This window comes from Thamnophis sirtalis, unplaced genomic scaffold (assembly GCF_051295495.1).
Source record: "Thamnophis sirtalis isolate CommonGarterSnake01/CBP01778 unplaced genomic scaffold, rThaSir2_p1.2 scaffold_1, whole genome shotgun sequence".
Classification (NCBI taxonomy): Eukaryota; Metazoa; Chordata; class Lepidosauria; order Squamata; family Natricidae; genus Thamnophis; species Thamnophis sirtalis.
In genome coordinates this window covers 148,290,840-148,314,178 of record NW_028261381.1, presented here as the reverse complement: position 1 = coordinate 148,314,178, position 23,339 = coordinate 148,290,840, and the positions used below count along the sequence as shown (strand labels likewise).

The window sequence follows — 23,339 nt, the reverse complement described above, 5'->3', positions numbered from 1 at the left end:
AAAAGGAATTGGTGATGCCCCCATCCAAAACAGAAATTAGACTGAGCAACACTACCCAAAAAGCATATTTTTCCATATAAAAGCTACCCATTTCTGCTGGAGTAGATGACTTCAGTGTTTCTGAAGTCCTACTGACCACTTTATCAAAGAATCTCAGCCCCATCAAGAGAGAAGCAAACATTTCTTCAGAGAAATTTACAAACTCTATTCAGAGACAATAGTTATGGTAAGTTTTAAAGACATAAAAGATACTACTGCCCACAATGATTTTATTAATATAATTTTAAAATAATGATGAAGAGTTTACTTCTTGCCACTGAGCACAAATTCTGAAATACTTTTAATTCAAATAATAAGAGCTAATTGGGGCTGAAACAGTGGTATGTATTGCAGTGTGAACTACCTTCCCCTAAATCCAATCTAAATAAGACAGAAGGAGAGAGGGAGAGGGGGGGAGAGAACACACTAAGCCTAAATCTTTCAGAGGCCGCTCTAATTCCAGACCCTGGAGAACATTCAGCTGAGTTGTTCAATTCCCTTTGCTTCAGGACAGTCAACTGGAGAGCTGGCTGCTCTGTCCTCCTTTACTCCCTGTCTCTCATGAGATCCTTCCCAAATCGGGTCAGTGAGTCTCTTCCCATCTACCACTGTTGGAGAAATTCAGAACTACAAAAGCCTTAAAATAGTTCTTGTCCTAGTTACAAGTAAGGATGGAAGATGGATAGAGTAATGGAAGAGTAATGGAGTAATTTTCTGAGCTTTAGCGAAGGACTGCTTTTCCCACTAAAGGTGTACACATTTTGAAATAATTTGAAAGTCTTTGGGATCTTATAAAAAGCACCACATCTCTGTGATCCATTAAAGCAGTCCCTTTTTTCAACCTTCTTCACCAGCTTGAATAAGGAAAGTGATCCTTTAGTTAATGGAATGACTAATACAATTCTTTAATCAGATACATTTTTTCAGATTTACATGACATCCTTAAGAGACATACATGCCTTTTTGAATAGTAGAGATTGATACCCTTGCATGAGGTCTGAAGTATTTCTCTGAATGGTAAAGAATGAAGAGCAAAGAAGTTAAGTGAATAAAAGGGTAGTAGAGAAAGAAGAAGAGATTCTGGTGCTTTTTTGGTTCTAATCTTCATTTTTCTTCAATTTATAACTGAGGCACCTCCTCAACCTCTCTGAAATAAGATGAGAATTTATAAGGAAAACATCAAGGAACCATTTTAGCAAAAACCCACTCTAGTTTGCAAAATTCAAGTGTATCCTCTGGTGTGCATTGGGAGATATTTGGAGTACACTGAATTAAATAGGTTGTTTTCAGAAACTTAATTCCCACTTTATTATGCAAAGAAAACTCAGTGCAGCCAAATTCCATGAATATAAATTAAGAAATATCAGGCTGTGTTTATAAAATGCAATGAATGAAAGAACAGAGAAGTATGAAAGTTGCCAACAATAAAGTAAAAGCAAAAACAAAACTCCAACTTTCTAAGCAAAATTACAGTAGTAGGGAAGTCCACTAGATGTTGATCCTCCAATTTCTCCAGCTCATCCAAGAAATTCTATGTGGTTATTAAGAGTTGACACTGGCTTGACAGCATTTAATCAATCAATCAAAGCTTTTTGAAGCAGCCCGTTAATTCTTTATCAGGTACTGGAAGACTTTCAAGGAAGGAACTTGGTGACATTCCATGACAGATGTTTCATAGCATTTCCATCATTTCTACATCAACATACTTTGTAAAAGTACCTGTTTGCGATTGTTTTTTTTTTAAATACAAGTCTTAAAAAATAAAAAGTATCTAGATCATCCTGAATGGGCTATACATGAAACTTGCTTTCTGTACATGTCACATGTTGTATCGATGTGAGAAAAGAAATCTCTATCTCGTAAAGGAACAAAGGGCAAGGAGACCATAAACAATAAAAAGCATGTTTATTTAAGATACAATTGTAAAAGCTTTTGCAAAAGGATTCTCAATCATGAAAGATAGAAAGAGAATGTCTAACACCTTTAGATAGAGAGTTTAAATACAGTTTTGGGATAACAGTCCACTTCCTTAAATGTCTGTGTTTCATAAAGTCGTATTATACAACATGCCTTTAGCAACTAGTCAACCAGTTTCCGCCCCCCCAAAAAACCCCTAGTGGAAGCCCCCAATTGCTTCCCACCTATTAGGAATTATAAGCACAATCAAGCCACTTATGTCAGCCTCTTAAAACTGACACCAGCACTTTCTCATTAGGCCTCAGTTTGACCCAGCCTGTTCTTCCTCATTTAACCTCACGGCTCTTGTATTCCCCTAAATGTCCCCTGTATATATATGGTATTAACTTAATGTGTTTACCAAAGTAATGTTTTATGAAATTACTGCTTCTGCTTCTGGTATTATCTAAAGTGTAGAAATGTAGTCGGTCAGGTTCTGCTCTTTTACAGAGATAACCTTATTTCTCTCAGCGATTATACAAGGACCCAAATAAATTGGATGAAAGCATCTCATGGTATCATCAGAAAAGGAAGGTACAGTCACTATTGAGATCTCTGAGGAATTAGATGTGTCTGAAGCTGGATGAGAGAGCCAGTTTGATGTAGCAGTTATGGCATCAGGCTAGACACCGGGAGATGAGTTCTAGTCTCACCTTAGGTACAGAACCAGCTTGATGACATTGGGCCAATCACTCTGTATCAACCCTAGGCAGTAGGCAATGGCAAACCATCTCTAAAATCTTGCCAAGAAAACTACTGGGACTAGTCCATGCTGTCACCTAGAATCAATATTGACTTAAAGGTGCATGTGCACACACCCCAAACCCACACATGAGCCATATGAGACAAGCAACTGGCTTTCAAGAGAAGTTTACTGTGGCTTATAACCTTCTGTGTACTCCCCTATCCCCATTCCAATAAGGAAAAGCAGAGGAATGCTTGAGAGGAAATACTGGGTTCACAAATTATAAAATCCTTAGAAATGAACTGGCTGTAGGTCCACATGAAAGATTTGTGTATAAAGCCACATGAGGCACAGGTCACTGGTGCATAGGACTATTACATTGTGGCCACTAGATGACTATGCCATTTTTGAGATGGTGGCCACAGAAACTGACTTAACAAATCAAAGTAACACAAGAAACTATTAATTCTTTGTTGCCATCTAATTAGTGATTGGATGGCTACAGCACAAATGTGGCAGTTCTAATTGTACATAAAGCTGGAAAAGGCTGCAGCTGTTTCTATCCTGACCCTAAAGTTGTTTGTAGTGTGACAAGAATATGCACCATAAATGCAAGGTTGTGCATTTTGTCTCCTATTAAAGTAACTGTTGGAAAATTCTTGTGGGTGATTTCCAGCTTGGTTTGCACTCTGCACACTCACTCTAAATTCCTGTCTCCAGATTGCAATGAACACACACACTTCTCAATGCAGCTAGCAAAAATATGGTTTGATGTTATTTATTCAAAATCAGTATAATTGGCAAAATGGAGCAAAGGGGGAGAGATGAACAACAAAACAGTTTACATGATGAATCTATCTATGCCAGTGATGGCGAAACTTTTTGACATCAAGTGCTCAAACCGGAACGCATGTGCGCACGCATGCCAGGGCACCGGAAACCTAAAGACCAGCTGGCCAGCGTGCATGCATCTGCCAGAACCTGGAAGAGCAACTGGCTATAGTGCGCATGCTCAAAGAGAAGGTCTACATGCCACCTCTGGCATGCATGCCATAGGTTCACCATCACAGATCTATGCATATCAAAAGGTCTCAGAATTTTCCAGAGCCACTGGAACAAGCCCTGTGCATAATTAGCATGGACAGCACAGAAGGGAGTAGCTTGCTTTGATTCGTCTGTTGTAACCTTTTCTGTATATAATGGCAATGGAATTGAGATGGGAAGTGTTTTATTTATTTAGCTTATTTATATGTTGGATGAATTATGCTAAGAAAATACCCCAGTGCCCTTCACCACTTTGGTGTCGAGATATGGGTTGGTTCCTTTATTCTAAGGAGGCTGCTTAAGAGTCTCCAAGTTGATCTGCAGAGACAGTCTGCAGTGACACACAAGGACAAGTGAAGTAACATTCCCAAGTGAAAGGCTCTAAAAGGTCATACAAACAAGATTAGATAGTTAATCTCCAACATTTGTGGATACATTTCAAGAGATGCAATCACTTTGGATAATCCACATTCATTTCTGTCATGCTTCATTTCACCATTTCTAAGTAAATGAAAAATCTTCCCAAAGTCTATCTTTGGACACAGATTTAAAAGTACCATTTCCTAACCAACCTATCAGATTTGTCTTCAATTTACGACTGGCCATCTAACAAATGCTCGAAGTTATGAAGGACTCAAAAAGTTACCCTGGGGTCACATGACCATCTTTTTGAGCATTTGGCAACTGGTTCACATTTACAATCTATTGCAGCATCCTGAGGCCTCATGACCATGTTTAGCTATGGTTTTTGCCATTTTTTGGCAATCAATAGCCATTGGATAAGCTGCATTTGGACTTTCATCAGTGTGATTCACTTCATGACTGTGATGATCGTAAAAATGGTTGTAAAACTGAATCCAGTCACATGGTAACTTGCCTTATAACTTACAAGTTACAACCAAAGTTCCAGGCTCAGTTGTGGCCAATGACTACCTGCATTGGATTTGTCTCGTTATCTAGAGCAGCTGTTTCTCAGCGCAGTGTGCAGTTCCATCGCATCCAAATTGCACCACTGTACAGGCATACACATTGCCACTATTTGCTTATCTATTCCATGCTGCTTCAGCTGACTTTGCAACCCAACAGTGAAGTCTGCTCTAGTCTTTATTTGGAGTAAATTGCTCTTGAATTCCCCAAACTCCTCTGGATTCCTTCATCTCAAATCCTGCCATTAAGTAATGTAATAGTAAAGCATTGTATAAAAGCATAGATCAAAATCCCAATACTGGTTCACACAAAAGCTGAGTGAGGCCAAGTAGATGAATAAAGCAGCTACTTTTTAAGTTGCATTTGAGTCTGAGTCTAAAACAGTGAAGCAGCTGAAGGCCACTAGCTAGGAGGAGGAGGACAATTTAAGAACAGTGCTCAGCAGTGCTCAGAGCACATGAAAAGGTTCCCCCGATACTAGTAATCATTTTTTTTAAATCAATTCTATGCATTTTAAAGTTTTCTTCCAATCAGCCAATGGCTGCGAGATGTATTTGTCTTCATTTATCTATGCAACAGCAACATTATTGGTGTTTTAGTAATTAATGGTCACCAATCTGCAATACTTTTTCAGTCGCTTCAGGAAAAATACAAGCTTACCAGAGCAGAAAGGATAAATTACAAAAGCATAATTTTGCCCAGCTAGGGATGAAGTACACATTTCATAAACTATACAATTTGGCTCTTGTGTGAATTTACTATAAATAAGCTACCAAGATGGAAAACAAGCAGAGGCATAGTTGTAACATAAAGAAATGGGTGGGTGGGGAGGGGGGTGTAGTCATTTCTTTCCAACCTCAATACAATGGAGCTCTTCCCTCTACTTCATTTGATTAAAATGAAGTAACCAATCCTGCCTCCCACCCACTCCCCCACCCCTGCTGCAATTTGCAAGCCAAAAATAGGAATATGCAGAAATAAAGTGCATTTAATATAGAGTGTCTTTTGAGTCAAGGGGGAAGCTCAGCAACCTTATGGTGAAGGGCAACATTATTCAAGTTTTTCACCGTTGCAGTTCACTAGAAAGCACAGTGAGATTATCAATTCTATGGTTTGGGTTTAAATTATTCCAGTGGTGGGTTCCTACCGGTTCGGCCCGGTTCGGCTGAACCAGTAGTGGTGTGGCGGCCTGGGTCGCTGGAACCGGCAGCGACCCAGGCCTGCCACGCCCCTGAACTGGTTCTCCAGGAGGTCATAGGCGCCGCCATCTTCTTTTTCAGTTTTGAGCATGTGCAGAACAATTTTAATTGTATGATGCATGCATGCACAGCGCACATCAAGCACATGAAGCACACGCATGAAGCGCACAAAGTGTGCATACAAAGCACACAAATGAGCAAACCGGCAGTAGTGCCTGCTGGAACCCACCCTTGAATTATTCCCATACAGTTTGGCCTTGGAGCATCTTTTTGGGGGTCTTCCCAGAGATACGCTGGCATGTTCTTTATATCTGGGCCTGAAGCTGAATCCATCCTTTTTCCAGGTTAGAAGCAAGTTAAAAACCGTATCCAGTCTGGTACCCTGCTGTTTTTGAGCTGCTCAAGTTTAATGGGTTTTAAAATGTTACTGGTTGTTAAACGTAATAAATTGCCTAAAGCGGCAATAAAGGAATAAATGAGATATAGATTTTAAAATATTGAAATTGGGAAATGTAAATTAGGTTTGTTTAACCTTCACCCATTGATATTCTTGTTTTGCAATCTGTAAGAAATGGTTCAACATTGTTTTAGGATGCACTGGAGAAATCTATATAGCCTATCACCTGGCTGTTAAAATTCCCTCTGTCCCATTTCATTTTCTTTCTGGTGTAAATGAGGCCATAGATATTATTTTAATTTAGAAAACATGATCCTCTTGTGAGGGCTCACTGTTTTCCAAATATTGGACATTTCGCATCACAGAAGATAATTGCCCACAAGACTTTATTGTAGCAACACCTTTCCTGTTGCCCTGGATTAAGTTCCTTCTCTTAGCTTTTCAAGTTAATAAAGCCATGTAATTAATTTTTTGATGATTAGTTCTTATAACAAGTAAAAGTCTTAAAGTTTGTAAAGTGACATTCAATCTTTGTCTCCCTCCAAAGTTGTATTTATTTGTCGTATTTATATAGCCGTTCATCTCACAAAATATGACTGTGGGCAGCATACAATAAAAAACATCTACAATTAAAAATATCTGCACCAATTCTACACATACCGACCAATAGTGAACACACTGTGACTGTCGTAATGTGAGCATTGGTCACTTCCTCACTGCCACAACTGTGGTCCTTAAACAAGGCAGTTGCAAAATGAAGACCACCTGTTTATTAAACTCCTAAAATAATATTTTCATACTACCACATTAGTGGCTTTTTCACTTCTTATAAATCAACTGATTTTTTTAAAAGTAAGAGTTAGGGTTAATGTCAGTATCCATGACTAGATTAGCAAAGGGGATTTGGACTTGTAGACAATGCAACCACTTCACTATTTCATCCTTACTTTGTGATCCCCAAGCCTGTTGACACAATCATGTTTTGAGGGACTTGTAGAAGAGTACCAAAGATAGAGTCAATTCAACCTCGGGCAAGGTGGTGATATTCCACAGTGAGGATGCTATGGCAAAAATGGCCCATCTCTTGAGTCCCACCAGATGTAACTCCTCCACGGATAGAATCTGCAACATACCTTGTCTGCTCTACCTGATGGGATGGGCAGATATAATCAGTCCCTCAGATAACCTAACCCCAAGCCAATTAGAAGTCAATATCAGCACCTTGAATTGGGCCCATAAGTAAATTAACAACCAACGCAACTAGCAGAGCAGAGGTGTAGTGAATGCCATTCTAAGGACACACATAACTTTCCATGCCACCACATTTTGTACCATCTGAAGTTTCCACATACAATTCAAGGACAGAGGCATAGAAAATAGGTAAAGGTAAAGGTACCCCTTGCACATATGTTCCCGACTCTAGGGGTTGGTGCTCATCTCCGTTTCAAAGCCGAAGAGCCAGCGCTGTCCGAAAACGTCTCCATGGTCATGTGGTCGGCATGACTAAATGCCGAAGGCGCACGGAACGCTGTTACCTGCCCACCAAAGGTGGTCCCCATTTTTCTACTTGCATTTTTTACATGCTTTCGAACTACTAGATTGGCAGAAGCTGGGACAAGTAATGGGAGCTCACTTCGTTATGCAGCACTAGGATTTGAACCAATGAACTGCTGACCTTTCTAATCGACAAGCTCAGCGTCTTAGCCACTAAGCCAGTGTGTCCCCTTTATAGAAAATAGTGGTGGTGATTATTAAATGAAGCCACCTTCTTCACTCTGGTGCCCTCCACTAATATTAGGCTCATGACCTCCTCCAGATTTCCAAGGATGATAGCCAGAGCCTCCAGTCCAGGGTATTAATCTGCAACAGGGGTGAAATTCAGCAGGTTCTGACAGGTTCTGGAGAACCGGTAGTGGAAATTTTGAGTAGTTCAGAGAACCAGCAAATATCACCTCTGGCTGGCCCCAAAGTGGGGAGTGAATGGGGATTTTGCAATATCCTTCCCCCCAGGAGTGGGGAGGGAATGGAGATTTTGCAGTATCCTTCCCCTGCCACGCCCACCAAGCCATGCCCATATAACCAGTAGTAAAAAAATTGAATTTCACCACTGATTTGCAAGGCTTGTCCCATAATTGTTCATCTTGCCTCTTATGTATCTCAAGGTATGAAGCAGGTCTTGCATTTCCACACAACAAGCAGCGAAGAACCTTGAGAACAGTTACCAAAATCTGGGTAGCCAAAATTGTGATGTTTTCTAGATGGAAATTGAAGGAATTCTTTTATTGCCATTTAGCAGTTATCTAGATGTTTGTCTGTTTGTTTGTTTATTATTAAAATTTATATGCCGCCCAATCCCAAAGGACTCCGGGCGGCTTACAAAAGAAGAAAAAAAAGAGAAGAAGAAAAAATAAGAAAAAGGCAGTTTAAAATCACAAAACACATGCATTCGTTCTGTTTGCAACCTCAATATGATCACTCTGTTTAAAAATGGATGTACTGTATTTACTTGTGGTAACAATTTTTCTGTAATAATTACTACCATGTGAATGAAAAGAATAACTAATGGAAATCAGTGCAATGGAAGATATAAAGCTAAGCGAATTTACCAACACACAGCATAATGATAATGAATCAAAGTTTAATACATGCCCAAAGTACCTCTTAATTTTTATGATTGTACATGAAAGTGCAGTTATTTGAAAGGAATAATATGTTCGCCCTGGTTTGAATCTAGCCACTTTGCTGCTTGCTACATTTCTACATGTGTTTTTTTTAACTACATAACTATGCATTCAGAAAAGGTGAAATCTAAAGTTATAGAACACAGGGGGAAATTGCCCTTTTGCAGTTTGTATCTATTACAGGCAATAATTTGTTTTTCCAGTCAAATTGTTTGAAATGTACAAATACAAATGTTCAAATACACAGAGATACACAGAGACAGGCATTCCAATATTTTCACTGGTTTTTGTATTTAAAGATAAAAAGGTGTGTTCAAGCTGTGTGTTAAGTCATACTAAACAGTTATTCCTGAGAATGAATTGAGCAATGAGATGGTAGAACAATTCACCCACCTTTCAGCTGTATTGTGGTAGCACAAAAGAGCACAGTAGGGAAAAAAAAAGCAAAGTAGCTCTGCAGCCAGCTTTGCAAAATAGTTATAAAGTTGCAAGTTAGAAGGCAAGAGCTATTTGGAGAAAATGAGCTTTCAAAAAGAAATAATCTTAGTTAAATCTAATCTTAGACTTAACATGGATCATTGATGCTTGGCTTAGTACCTCCGAAGTAGGTTGGAATGAGAAGCTCTTGGAATTCTTAGCCACAGGCACCCACAAGCCATAGACGAACACATCTGGAGGCCATCATGTGTTGTCTGGACTTTGCTGTTTTCTTGTATATGTTTGTTACCCAAATTAGGTAACATCATCAGTGCTAGTAGGCAGTGCTAGTTGGAAGATAGGACTGAGCTGAATGAGTGATAGTTACAATTAGTCCTCAAAGTTGCTGTTGTCCCAGCACTCTTTGGTATGTGATCACAGTCTGGGCACTTGGCAACCAGTTGCCACTTGCAACAGTTGTTGTGTCCCATGGTCACGTAATCTCCATTTGCAATCTTACCTGCTGACTTTCTACAAAGTCAGTTGGGAAACTGGCATAGATCACAGATCACTCTGGTGTCTTCCACCAGCTGCAGCTACACCCACTTGTGCCAGATCCACTCCTTGGCACCCTGCAGCAGCCACCTCAAGCCCTGCCATGTTTACACTGTACCTGCCTCTTGTATGCCCTCCTGCACCCTGCAGCAACTACTTACCCATTTGCTTGTGAGTTGTTTAGGGCTTTGAATGTCCTGCTGTCTTCCCCACTTTGGTTGTTGGAAGTTGGCAGCAATTTTGCAAGATTAATAACCTACAAACCTTGCTTAACAATGGCAATGGAAGCTGCTGGGATTGCCATTGCTAAGTGATGCTGTCATATGACATCATGCTTCACGACTGCATTGTTTAGTGATGGAAATTCTGATCCCAATTAATATTGCTAATCAAGGACTACCTGTAGGTTCACACACACAGAGACAATTATTTTATAAATTTCAACTTCTATGCTGAAAAATAACACACAAAGTGAGGGATAGGTTAAATTTTAATTAAAGCACATGATTCAATGGAGGACAAGGAGGGGGGAAACATCATTGGTACAGTTTAAAACTGGCAAGAAATATTTTTTCATAGCACAAGATACCGTAGCTCTCTATTAGCACTTGGCTGCCATCTAATGGTCAATAAAGAGCTATCATTCTGAAAAAGTTTGTGCTGAAATGAAACTGAAGGCAAGATGCAGTCTTGTATTTGCAGCTGTAGCCAAAGAAGGATAACTAGAATCTGAGGGACGCTCCCAGCACCTCTGCCTTCCTTCTAGAGCAGTGCAGCAAACATGATCTTGCATCTTAAAAAGGCCTTAATTCTAAAAGTCTATCCAAGGATACTATTTCTGCAATCAAATGCAATTTTATATTTTAAAAATTATATATTGCTTTGCAAAGATATCACTCTTTTGCATATATGAACTAATGCAGGATATTTGTAGAAAATTTTAAAAGGTATGTGTGAGGAAAACACTAATACTGTGCTGTCTTTAACAAAAAGATTTCTGTGATGATCATCTCTGCTCCTGCTCACTGTAAGAAATACAGGTAGACTAATACATTGAAATCCTTGGACTACAATGACAATTGGAATTTCCATTGCTAAGTGATGCAATCATAATGCACAAGATCATGTAACCATCTCATTTAACGACAGAAATCTCAGTACTCCCAGATGACATTGTAACCACACAGGTTAAGCAGGTAGAGGCAGGAGTCCCGGATTTGAAGGAGCAGCTCAGCAGGTGTGTAAATGCTGCAGATGGGTGCTCTGGACAGGCTCTGCAGAGCACAGGTGAGCAAAAAAGCATCAGGAGTGACTTTTGACTTCCTGCCAGCTTCCCCATTGGCTTTGCTTGTGAACATTGGAAATCACAGGCACCAAGTGCCCATAATGCAGTCATGTGACTGCAGGGATGCTACAACAGCTAGAATTCTAAGGGCCAGTCATAAGTCCCCCTTTGCTCAGCACTGTTGTAATTCTGAACGGTCACTAAATAGAATGACAATGACAGAATGACAGAAAACAAGTGCTTGTAACGTGAGGACTACCTGTATGCATCAGAACAAAAGACCACACTGGAAAAACTGTTCCTTTGCCAGTGATTCTACCAGTCTCTCCCACTACTTTTTACCAAACCTTTTAGCTGGAGAGTTTATGAACAGAACTTAGAAATGTCTGTATGCAAAGTATATATTATATCACTAGTTATGTTGTTGATTAGTCAGATGTATACACTGCCAACTCTCCATAAATCCATCGTAACTTTCATTTCTGTCAGTCTTCATTCAAACTAACCCTTAATTCTGCAGAAGGTGCTTTCAGAAACAAGTCATAACAAAGATCAAGTGCAAGCTGTTATAGAAAAGTAACATGAGAATACACAATACAGAATTACTGAGTTTCTTTCCTTAATTTTTAATAATGAGTGAAGAATTTAAAACCTAAATTATTACCAGAATCAATTGGTGTATGCTCTAATGCTTTAGAAAGCAAGATACCTTCAGTTAATGTCACAACCTACTCTATGGTTATCACCTTAACCAATAAACATAACAGCATTAAATATCAATTAAATCACATTGTACCAGAAAGAAAATGGAACACCCACTCTCTAGTATACGTGTCAGTAGCAGACGCAAGGAGGGGAAGTAATGGAACATGTTGTGGTATGAACCATGTGATTCACATACGTTCTTTGGTGGCCTGGATTCCTTTTACCCCTAACTCTTCCAAGCATAATTGCTTTCTCCAGTGAATTGCCCCACATGACATGACCAAAATAAGTGAGATGCAGTTTTGTAATTTTTGAGAGAATGCTAGCCAGGGTAATCAACCCATTTTCCTTCTATATAAGAAATAAGGACAGAATATAAACTAGTACTTCCTAATCTCAACAATTTAAAGCAAATTGGTTGGGGAAATTCTGGGAGTTGGACGTCCTCACAAGTTAAGTTGCTGTGTCTGATAAACATCGATGTAGACATAAGAGTGCTCATATTTAGCAAATAATTTTGACCCACAGGTAACAAGGTAAACTTTATCAGAAGTAGAAAGTACTTGATAACATTAGTAGAAATGTTTAGAATTATATGGTACATTTGTTGATATTGCTTTGCTTTATAGTATTATTGTAGCTTCCTGGCTACTTATCAGTAAGTAAGGTGGGAATGGGGCCAAAAAGGAATTTCATTTGTCTGGCTAAGTTGCTGCAATAAAACACTGAAACTGAAAATTTCCTTTGCTTTGTTATGTTAATAAAAAAAAATAGAAGATTCCCAAAAGGTATCTTGAGTGCTGTCCCTTGGATCAACCTCCCACGTGCTCATAACAAAGTCATTTTATTAAAATTACATTTCAGTGTGTAACAATTTCTAGCCCGGCACAGGAAATAGTGCAACTGAACAGAAATTTTATTTTACAGTACTTGAATTGTTTACTCTAATTTCATCAACTACTTTGGCCACATAACAAGAAGGAAATAAGGAGAAAAGCCTAATGCTGGGAAAGATTGAGGGCAAAAAAGGAGACGACGACAGAGAATGAGGTGGTTAGATGTAGGTGTGAGCTTCAATGGACTCCAGAGGATGGTAAGAGGACAGGAAGGCCTGGGGGAACATTGTCCATGGGGTCGTGATGGGTCGGACATGACTTCGCAACTAACAACAATAAATTTCATCATAACTAGTAAAGTAATCAGTAAACACACTAAAACCCTTCTTTAAACTGAAGAACATTAAACAGAATATTAATTTAAAACATATTTAAATTAAATATGATTTACAATAAACATTTTCTTTTATGAGTACTGCAATTTCCCTTTGTTGTCCTCCCAACCTGATGTATCATGGAAAGCTCTATAGGCGACATGCCAGCATTATATGGATATTACTAAAAATATCTGGAACTATCCCATCTTCCACAACAGTGGACTGAGCAGGACATGTACCACAACCCCAAGGGGTTTTATGTTGAAAGAGAATAGCATTCCGTGGTCTTTCAGTCTGAACCTAAAAGTTCTGCATGTGAAACTTCCATTCTTTTGGTGGTTCTGATTGTATTTCTCAGCAATATTTTATGTACAAAGTATTTTACATATTTTATGTGCAAAAATACGTACAAAGTTCTGGCTATATGATATGCTTTTTCCAAATGCATTCCTGGTGGCATGAATTACTGGGATATTCTGGAAAACAGCTGACCCACCAACTAGGAACATACACAGGGTGTCTGGCATGTTGCCTTTCAGAAGAACAAAAGAACTTTTTCTGCAGTATTCAGGGGTGAGTGCATGAGTGCACAGGCTGCAAACTTGCAGGTCAAAGAGAATGGTAAAGAAGAGATCTATTCCACAAGTATGGTATCAATGTTCTCTGGAGAGAGGTCAGGATCCAATGCGTTTTGTGACTCCACCTGAGCTTGTGAGAGAGTGCCGCTTTTCACCATACTTGGGATCCAATTGTCACCATATGGCTGAAACTTGACAGCTGCCGTGTTACCAACCCGTTGGTATCGGGCAAATTTGAAGTGTTTACCTTTGTGCGTATACATGTGTTCAAGAAGCTGGTTTTTTCGGAGAAATTTGTGACCACAAACAGTGCAACTGATCTTTCTTTTCCGTGAAAAGGAAAAGTTACAGTTTAATTCCACAGGTTCTGTGTCCTTAGAGACCAGTGACAGCTGGCCAATGGGCAGGGCCTCTAGGTTGGAATGGCTGGGATATTCCGAGTAGTGCTCATTTTCTTTCTGAAGGAAGGAACTGAGTCGGTGGCTTTCAGTAGCTTCACAGTTTTCACTGAGTGGCTGTAGTTGGCCAAGGTTATTGCTTTCCAAGATGGAGGTGGGAACCCTGAAGGGCAGTGATCCTGACACATGAGTAAACAGGTGTTCACACAAATTGTTCCTGGATTCAAAATGCTCCCCGCAGTACTGGCATAAATGAACTTTGAGGTTTTCTTTGGAAAAGGATGGACCCCTGAGATTTGGGGAGGATGATGTGTGACTCTGAGACACAACTGGCTCTGCATCAGTCTTCTCTTGCTTTATAGTCACAGGTGGGTTTGCAGCCTCCTCTGGTGGTTTTCCAGCTGTCTTGGTAGAAGGATGGGAAACCTGCTGGTCCAAAGACCCATCATCCAGCCCAATTGCCAGAGATAGCTGAAGCTGAGGGTGATCTCCCTGATTAGTGGCTCTACTACCAATATTGGTTAAATTTTCCTTTGCTTGGAGATTCTCCTTCACAGCCTTATGTGTGGTTGAGATCTGAATCCCATAGAGGTTTGAAGACTGCACAACCTCTGGAGAAAGCATCTGGTTCATTTCAATTGCCATGCGGGAAAGATAGTCAGCATGCAGGAAGCGGATGCCTTCTTCTAGTCGCGTATGATTGACCATCTGTTTAGGTCCTTTGCCAGTGTACATTATATGAAGCAAGTAGCTGAATATGTCAGGTTGGATATCAGTGGGCTGAATCTTTATGCATTCACTGCTTGAAACAAAAGTGAGAGTTAAGTAAGAACATCATGGTTAAAACTGTTTATTGAAGGACGAAGGCAAGCATATTCAGTATGTCTCAAAAGAGACTTAAGAACAAATATGTTAATTAAGATATACAATTTCAGGGATTTGGAGGCCCTTCTATAAATGCATAAAATGGAATTCCAAAGTAATGGTCATATATACCGTATTTTTCGGAGTATAAGACGCACCTTTTTTCCTCAAAAAAGAGGCTGAAAATCTGGGTGCGTCTTATACACCGAATACAACTTTTTTGCCTCCCGAAGCCCCGCCCCCTTCACCAAAATGGCTGTGCATACCCTTATGGAGGCTTTCAGAGAGCTCTCTGAGCCTTTCTCAGAGGCTTTCAGAGGGCAGAAATGAGCAAAAAATGGACTATTCTCCCCCCCCAGCCCCCAGCAGCACTCTATAAGCCTCCATAAGGAGCACTCTGAAAGCCCCCCAAAGCTATTCATGCCTTTTTTTTTTTTTAAATAAACGGGCCCATTTTCATGAAAAACGGGCCATTTTTGGGAGGTTTGCAGAGTGCAAAAACTTTTTTTCCCCTTTTGGAAAGCTCTTTAACTGATTGAGGAGAATTACATTGACCAAGTGCTGTGCCAGCAGAAACACCTACCTATCTACTGTATTTCTATCTCCATTTCTCTCTATATATCCCTCTACCTACCTACCTACCTTCTCTCTCTCTAGCCCTTTATCTACCTACCTACCTACCTACCTACCTACCTATCTACCTACCTAACTAACTAATTACTCTCTCTCCTTCCCTAACTACCTACTGTGTTTCTCTCTCTTTCTCTCCCTCTCTATCCCTCTATCTACCTACCTACTTTTTAAAAAAAATTGCCTCTTCAAAACCTTGGTGCGTATATTCCAGTGCGTTTTATACTCCAAAAAATATGGTAGGTGCATAAAATGTAAAAAATATTAGGAAAACTATCGATTGTGAAAATATATTAAAATGTCACTGCATATCTAAGAAGAAAAGCTAGCAGATACTCTAGGCTAACTTACATACAAATGGTTGTTATGCTTTCCTCCTGGCTTGAGATTGCAAGAACGGTGTTACCTGGAGACTGCGGCTGCCATCCTACTTCTCCCTGGTGATATCCATGAGGGAAGTGTGTTGTTTTGAAATCTGCTCCCCATTCCCGCATTGCTCTTAACAGCTCTCAGGAATGAAGCTAACAGGAGTGTTTCTCCCACTCAACAGCAGCAAGTGGTGACTTGCTGCTGTTAGGAGTGACAGCAGTGCTGTCCTCTGAACATAACAGAGATGAGAAACGAAAGCTCGGGAATTTTTTCTTCTTGTCTCAAAAGCCAGACATCCCAACTCATAAAATTTAGCTCCCAGAAATGATTTGTAATTGTGAAGAAAATAAGAGAGGGATGAAGATTCATACCTACTACACTGATGGACAGGAGGAAGCTTACATTTCTTAAAAGTTACAACTCCCTGCCCGACTTCTCCCACGGCCTCCTTGCCCTTTTTGCTGAGTTTATTCCCAGATTAAAGCAAAGATAACATCCCTGTTTTCAGCTAAAGAGGAGGAGGGAAAAGTTCACAACAGTCTCTCTAATAGGAACACTGAGCTTGTGGCAATAAAGAAACACCAGATACGCTTCTATTCTCACTGAAACCAAAACATAAATGGCCACAGAATCACACAGCCCTATGATTGGATGGGTGAAGAACCATCCAGCAGTGGACCTTCCAATACCTCTTCTGCTATGAAACAGAATCTTCTCATAGTAAGTCTGTTTTATGATATATAAATGTATCCTTTAAACCAATATTTTTCAAACATGACAATTGTAAGATGTGTTAACTTTATTTCCAGAATTTTCAGTCACACATCCTAAAGTTGTCAAGCTTGAAAAATGCTCCTTTAAACATATATAATAATTAAAATGAAGATCATCTTATCCATCACTAAAATGATCCCTTTTATCTGAGCTCCTGATTTATTATCTTTATTTTGCAGGCCATTTGGAGGATAAACAGATACATTATTTGAAGTCATGCCCACCAGAAATTTCCACAATATATGTAGAGGCCAGCAAATAAAATGCTAAAGATCACATGAGAACTGTAATTTCTGAAGCTTCCATCAAAAAGTCAACATGAGTCTTAAACGTTCTTCAAAAAAGGACACTGACTTACCTTGTCTGATGAATGAATATCATCTTAAAATAGTTGGAAAAAGCAGCCAGAACAGCTCGATGAGCTTTGAAGTAGACATCTCCAATTGCAACTGTGCAGTCACAAAGGAAGCCAAATTCTCGCTGCATGTTGAGTTGTTGCAGGAGGATCAGGCTGTGGCTTGCTGTATCCATTGTGCTTCTAGGAGACAAAAGAAGTTCTCTCAAGGAACATGCTAACTTAAGTGCAGGCAACTGCAGGAAGACCTGAAATCTCCTGCAAAACACATTACATCTGGTATGCTTTTCAAGAAAACAGAATCTCAGAGCCTAAAAAGATGCTGTCAGTTAATGAAGACACCTGTCTTCTAAGCAGTAGAATTGTTTTCAGCTATGTTTTTTGTGGGACACAATGTCTTCTTGTCCCATTTTATCTCTGTAATGGTATGTAGGAATGAAGGGGGAACAGCCACTGTAATTATTGGCAAGACTGATGTCAACCTGATGAGGTAGTGCAGATGAGAAGCATGCCCCGATAAACTAATTCTACTTTACTGTAAGCTTACATTAATAGAATCTTGCAAGCCTGAAATTTCTCCCCCATCCATCCATTCACACCACCATCATCTGTACAGTCAAGAAACTAGGAAGGGTCCATTCTGATATGCTTGCCACATCCACATTCCTACTGAGGGCTAAGCTGCCTCTAATCTGATTGTTCCCCTGGTGTGGCTCTTTCCCTTGTGTCCCAAGGTCATTCTCACAATCTCACATACAATTACAATATCTCAAGACTCTTTATCAAGTTAAGAGTTTCGATGGATCTATTTTGGGTCAGGCAATCTTTCAGAGGCCAAAGACAGGGTTAGGGTTATATTCACTGAAGCAGTGAAATAAACTGGGTGATATTGGTTTTGTACTTCCTTTTGAATGGGGAAATGTTTACGAAGAGTCTCAACCATCCAGGTCATAGTCAAGTCATAGTCAAGCTATTTTCCAAGGTACCTGAAGGCCAGGCAAGGAATATGGATGGAAGCTGGTCAAGGAGAGATTCAATCTAGATTCAATCTAGAAATAAGGAGAGATTTTCTGACAGTGAGAACAATCAACCAAAAATAGCTTGCCTTCGGACGATGTGGGAGTTTCATCACTGGAGGCTTTCAAGAAGAGATTGGACTGCCATTTGTCAGAAATGGTGTAGGATCTCCTGCTTGGGCAGGGGGTCAGACAAGATGACCAACAAGGTCCCTTCCAATTGTTAATCTAATCTAATAGTTGTCTCAAAGATGGTTGTTTTTTAAGGCAACTGGATAGGGGGGGTTCTTTGGAGGAAGAAGAAAAATATATTTTACTTCCCATCCAGGAGCTTCATCAGTTGTACTGGATGGTGGGGGAGTTACCAGTACAACTGGTATCCTTCCATCTTCCCCACCATCCAATACAACTGATGAAGCTTCCTGGATGGGAAACGAAGCTTCCTCAAAATAAAAATCAGTCCAGTTGCATTTTCAAAACAACCACCTTTGAGACAACTATGACTTGGGTGACTGAGAATCTTCACAGACATTTAGCCATACACTTTGGGATGAACATTGTTTTGAATGGGGACACTTTTAAAAGTTTAAAAATGGGTACTGAAATATTGAAGTGCTTAGTTTTCATATTTCCTGTCTACTACTATTAAGGCAGGAGGAGGCTTTGATGACCACAATGAAGGATATTAAAAGACCAGATGAAGCCGTGGGGCGACAAATTGTCCAGTTCTGTCCTAAACGTAGATGGTAGGATTTCAAAGGAAGAGATGGACTGGGTGACATCTTTTTTGATATAATGGTGGCCACTCATATGGAAGACTTAACCTGCATAATTATGCAAAAGATTATGTTTAACATACCATTCAAGCTGATGTTTGCTGAACTGTCCAACAGAGGACAAAAGCAAGGATGTGGGCATTTCCTTCTGGCTGAGTAATATTTTTATATTTCTTTCCTTCTGTTAAGTCAGGAGCTGAGAAAGAATGGGAGCCTTGTAATTTATAGCTTTTTCTGGAACTCTCCCTGCCACCTTTCCTTTATTTCCTTTCCCCCATTAGGACCTATATTGGAGTCTGGAAAAGTTTTCCACTACTACATTTCCTATTCTGGCAGTGAGAGATCTTGAAAGAGGAAATGTATATATTAATTTGCTGGATTTTTGTGCTACTTTATTCCTGCACCTCTAACTGGTATAAAGTCATAAAAGAATGTATAATATATAATATACATTATAAAATGTATAATTCAATTGTGCAATCTCAAAACAGAAACAGATCCCTTCAGGAAATATATAAGAAGGAACTAAGTCATACATACATGCATACATATACATATACATACATATACATATGGTATATACATTGTAACCAGTATAGTTTGCTGTTATTTTAAATTCACTGAGTCTCCAGGTATTCCAGAGGTGCCAAACTCACATCATCATGTGACGTTTCAGGACCAGCACGTGACGCATCCAGCCCGCGGACCACAAGTTTGACACCCCTGATGTATTCTAAAGATCGTTTGTGGATCGATTGAAGGTGATTTGAGTGTACCTATTTTCTAGGGTGTGTGAGTAAATGACCATAAACCCAACACAGGAGCTCTCATGCAAAGTTGCAATAACGCATGAAATGACAAAAATATGAGTGACCCACATGTAATGACTACTGATCTATGGAAAGAACAATTGGTGCACTGGCTGTACTTGTACTAGCTCTAATGATTATGGCCTTCAGATACTATTCAAGCTAGAGTGACTGCAAATTATCTTCAGAACTACAGATGGAATGTCTCTATATTTGGAAGACCTGCAGATTCATAGCCACTATTAACTATTAAGATCTAGCCTGTCCTTCTAATTGTCTAAGAAACCAGGTCAAGACTTTCATCATATCACGTCTAGTTTAACATATTGAAACAAACATAAAACCAGAGCCCAGTATTATGATTATGAACGTCTACAAACTCAATGCTATTGCAGGACATTGTTTTAAATTATTGTTGTGTCGGTTGTTTAATATTTGTTTACTGGGTTCTAACATAATTTAGTTGGATCGCCTTGTAATTATTATGGGTTATTTTTTGTTTGTACTGCATCTTGGCAAAGGTATATATTAAATGTATTAAATTCCTACATTTCATGGAGTAAATCCCAACAAATATGATGATACTTTTGAATAAGAATAAACAGGATGGCACTCTCAAATGATTTAGCCTGGAGTGAAAACATCTTGGAGAGCACTGAGGAAAATAAAATCTATTCCTCTTGTTACCACTTTAACATTTGGGAGATTGAACCTGAAAAATGAGGTCAGTATTTAAATTTCAGCCTTCAGAAGCTATGTTGGCATGACACATTTATTTATGACTAGCCAAACCATGGTTAAGTCACAACTATTTTCTGAAGTTGTGCAAATGAGTTTACACAATATTTTTGCATCCTCCAAATCCAGTCAGTATCTTTGGCAGCATAAATGTAACTTGCTTCTGAGTTACAGTAAAAAAAAGAAAAGGAAAAATATATAAAGAAAAAAAAATTCCTTTATTTTTTTTCCCTTCTCCGCTTCTCCCTCTACTTTTTGCTTTTCATATTTTTCAGCTTGTATTAGGTTATTAGTCTTTGCATTTTTAAACTTGAATACAAATTATTTTAAAAAATAAAAGTAAAATAGTGACAAAACCTCTTCACAAAACGTAATATGAATTATGAACTAAAAGAGAAGCAACTGAAGTACAGTACAAGAAGCAAGCAATTATTTTTCCAATTCTGGAAGATAAGATTCTTAAAAGTTTTTTAAAAAAATCTGTCCATGTATAGTACTTTAAAAAAAAAGTACTCTTACTACTGCAGAATCATAGGGTAAAACCACTAGATTCCTACTGAAGGAATCTTGACAGGTCTTTCCAAATCAAGTTCATTTGGACTAACGGGATCCTTCTCTTTCTCTCTCCCCGGATCCTAGAGTTTCAAGATAGGAAGCTTTTTTTTTAATACAACGTACAGATAGGAACGTAAACTTAAAAGTCAGAATCTAAGCGCAATTTTCAAATTAATGTCGTAAACTGCCGGTTAGAGAGCAGTTTTCCCTTTCCCAGGGTCCTAGCGTTTTATCCCCTCCAGTCCTAGTGGAACATGGCGCCCTCCGCCTTCCCTGGCAAGAAAGGATGAGAGTCGCAGACCTCGCATCTGGAGGGCGCCAAGTTGGCGAAGCCTCAGCTGATAAAAACAAACAAGCTCGCGGGAGCAAAGACTGGAAAGGGGGGGGGAGGGAGAGATAACTGAACTACTCGCAACCAGCAGGTTGGCAGCTGCGTGGCCTCTAAAATGGCTCGACTCGGAGCTCCGCCAAGGAGCCGCCGCCGCCGCCGCCGCTTCTAAAAAAGCCGCCACGGCAGGAGCGGGGTTGAACTCCCTCGCTCGCTCGGAGAAAGCCCCGAGGGTGGGAGTCGCAGAAAGCGACGCCCTCCTCCAGCAAGACGCCGCTGGGTTTTCCAGGCCGCCTTGCCGCCGCCCACAAGATCCGCAAATGCCAACGCCGCCAAATGCACGGACGTGTCTGCGTGGACGGAGAGAACGGCTGCCAAGCTTGCAGCCTCCCTTGAGGATCTCCGTTTCCTCTTGCTGCGCTCCGCTGGCCCAGAGGGATCAGAAGCCGCAAGCGACTCCGAAAAGACCCTCTCCGGTCTCCCTGGTGGAAGCTCAGGCCGGGAGGAGGGTGCGGAGTGCTTGCACAAAGAGAAGGGCGCATCCGCCTCTCCTTTACGGACCCCCCAAACGCACCCAGGGAAATCCGGCGCCAGCCATGCAACCAACCAACTCGGCCGGTTGATTCCTTACCCCGATCCGCCCTTGACACAGGAAAGCGGTAGGCGACGGCGATACACTGTGTGGGGTGGCGTTGCACACGCAAGGCGCGCCGTGGCTGTCCGCGCGTGCGCGCGACCATCGGTTTCCACTACCACCACCACCACCTTCACATTTGCCTAAGCAGAAGGAAAAGAAGAGCCTCGCTTGGAAAGTAGAAGGTGGAAAAGTCGTGACCGCTGGTTGAAAAAAAGACAAGGCTGAATTGCACCTCTCCAGGCTGATTAGGGTCCTTCTCCTGGGTAGTAGCTCTTTTTTATGCTTTTTACAAGAGAGCAAGAGATACTGGGTATGTCTAGTTTAATACAATACAATACAATACAATACAATACAATACAATACAATACAATACAATACAATACAATACAATACAATACAATAGCAGACTTGGAAGGGACCTTGGAGGTCTTCTAGTCCAACCCCCTGCCTAGGCAGGAAACCCTATACCATTCCAGACAAATGGCTATCCAACATCTTCTTAAAGACTTCCAATGTTGGAGCATTCACAACTTCTGGAGGCAAGCTGTTTCACTGATTCAATTGTTCTAACTGTCAGGAAATTTCTCCTTGGTTCTAAGTTGCTTCTCTCCTTGATTAGTTTCCACCCATTGCTTCTTGTTCTGCCCTCAGGTGGTTTGGACAATAGTTTGACTTCCTCTTCTTTGTGGCAATCCCTGAGATTGGAACACTGCTACCATGTCTCCCCTAGTCCTTCTTTTCATTAAATTAGACATAGCCAGTTCCTGCAACCAGTCCTCATGTTTTAGCCTCCAGTCCCCTAATCATCTTTGTTGATCTTCTCTGCACTCTCTCTAGAGTCTCCACATCTTGTTTACATCATGGCGACCAAAACTGTATGCAGTATTCCAAGTGTGGCAATACCAAGGCATTATAAAGTGGTATTAACACTTCACTTGATTTTGATTCTATCCCTCTGTTTATGCAGCCTAGAACTGTGTTAGCTTTTTTGGCAGCTGTTGCTCACTGCTTGCTCATATTTAAATAGTTGTCCACTAGGATTCCAAGATCCCTCTCACAGTTACTACTATTGAGCAAGGTACCACCTGTACTGTACCTGTGCATGTTGTTTTTCTTGCTTAAATGTAGAATCTTGCTGTTTTTACCATTGAATTTCATTTTGTTAGATAGTGCCTAATGTTCAAGTTTGTCAAGATCCTTCTGTGTCTTAAGCCTATCTTCTGGAGTGTTGGCTATTCCTGCCATCTTGATGTCATCTGCAAATTTGATGAGTTGCCCATTTATCCCCTCATCCAGATGATTGATGAAGAGAATCATCTAATTCCTCTTAATGAAAAGAAGAACTAGGAGGTGACATGATGGCAGCACTATTCCAATATCTAAGGGGCTGCCACAAAGAAGAAAGGGGG

The 23,339-nt window shown here is 40.2% G+C and overlaps 1 protein-coding gene across 2 annotated transcripts; it reads right to left on the bottom strand.

The window, feature by feature from the left end:
• Window positions 1-11,791: 11,791 nt before the first annotated feature.
• Window positions 11,792-22,006, bottom strand: ZBTB25 (zinc finger and BTB domain containing 25). Of its 2 annotated transcripts, none has more exons than XM_014071981.2 (3): window positions 21,925-22,006; window positions 17,075-17,254; window positions 11,792-14,881 (listed from the first exon to the last, which is right to left on the bottom strand). In XM_014071981.2, the coding sequence occupies exons 2-3, from the start codon at window positions 17,245-17,247 to the stop codon at window positions 13,738-13,740; spliced, it is 1,317 nt and encodes a 438-aa protein (XP_013927456.1). In that variant the 5' UTR covers window positions 17,248-17,254; window positions 21,925-22,006; the 3' UTR covers window positions 11,792-13,737. The 2 variants fall into 2 exon arrangements, with proteins under 2 accessions (XP_013927456.1, XP_013927457.1); XM_014071982.2 differs by having other exon boundaries at window positions 11,792-14,878.
• Window positions 22,007-23,339: the final 1,333 nt, after the last annotated feature.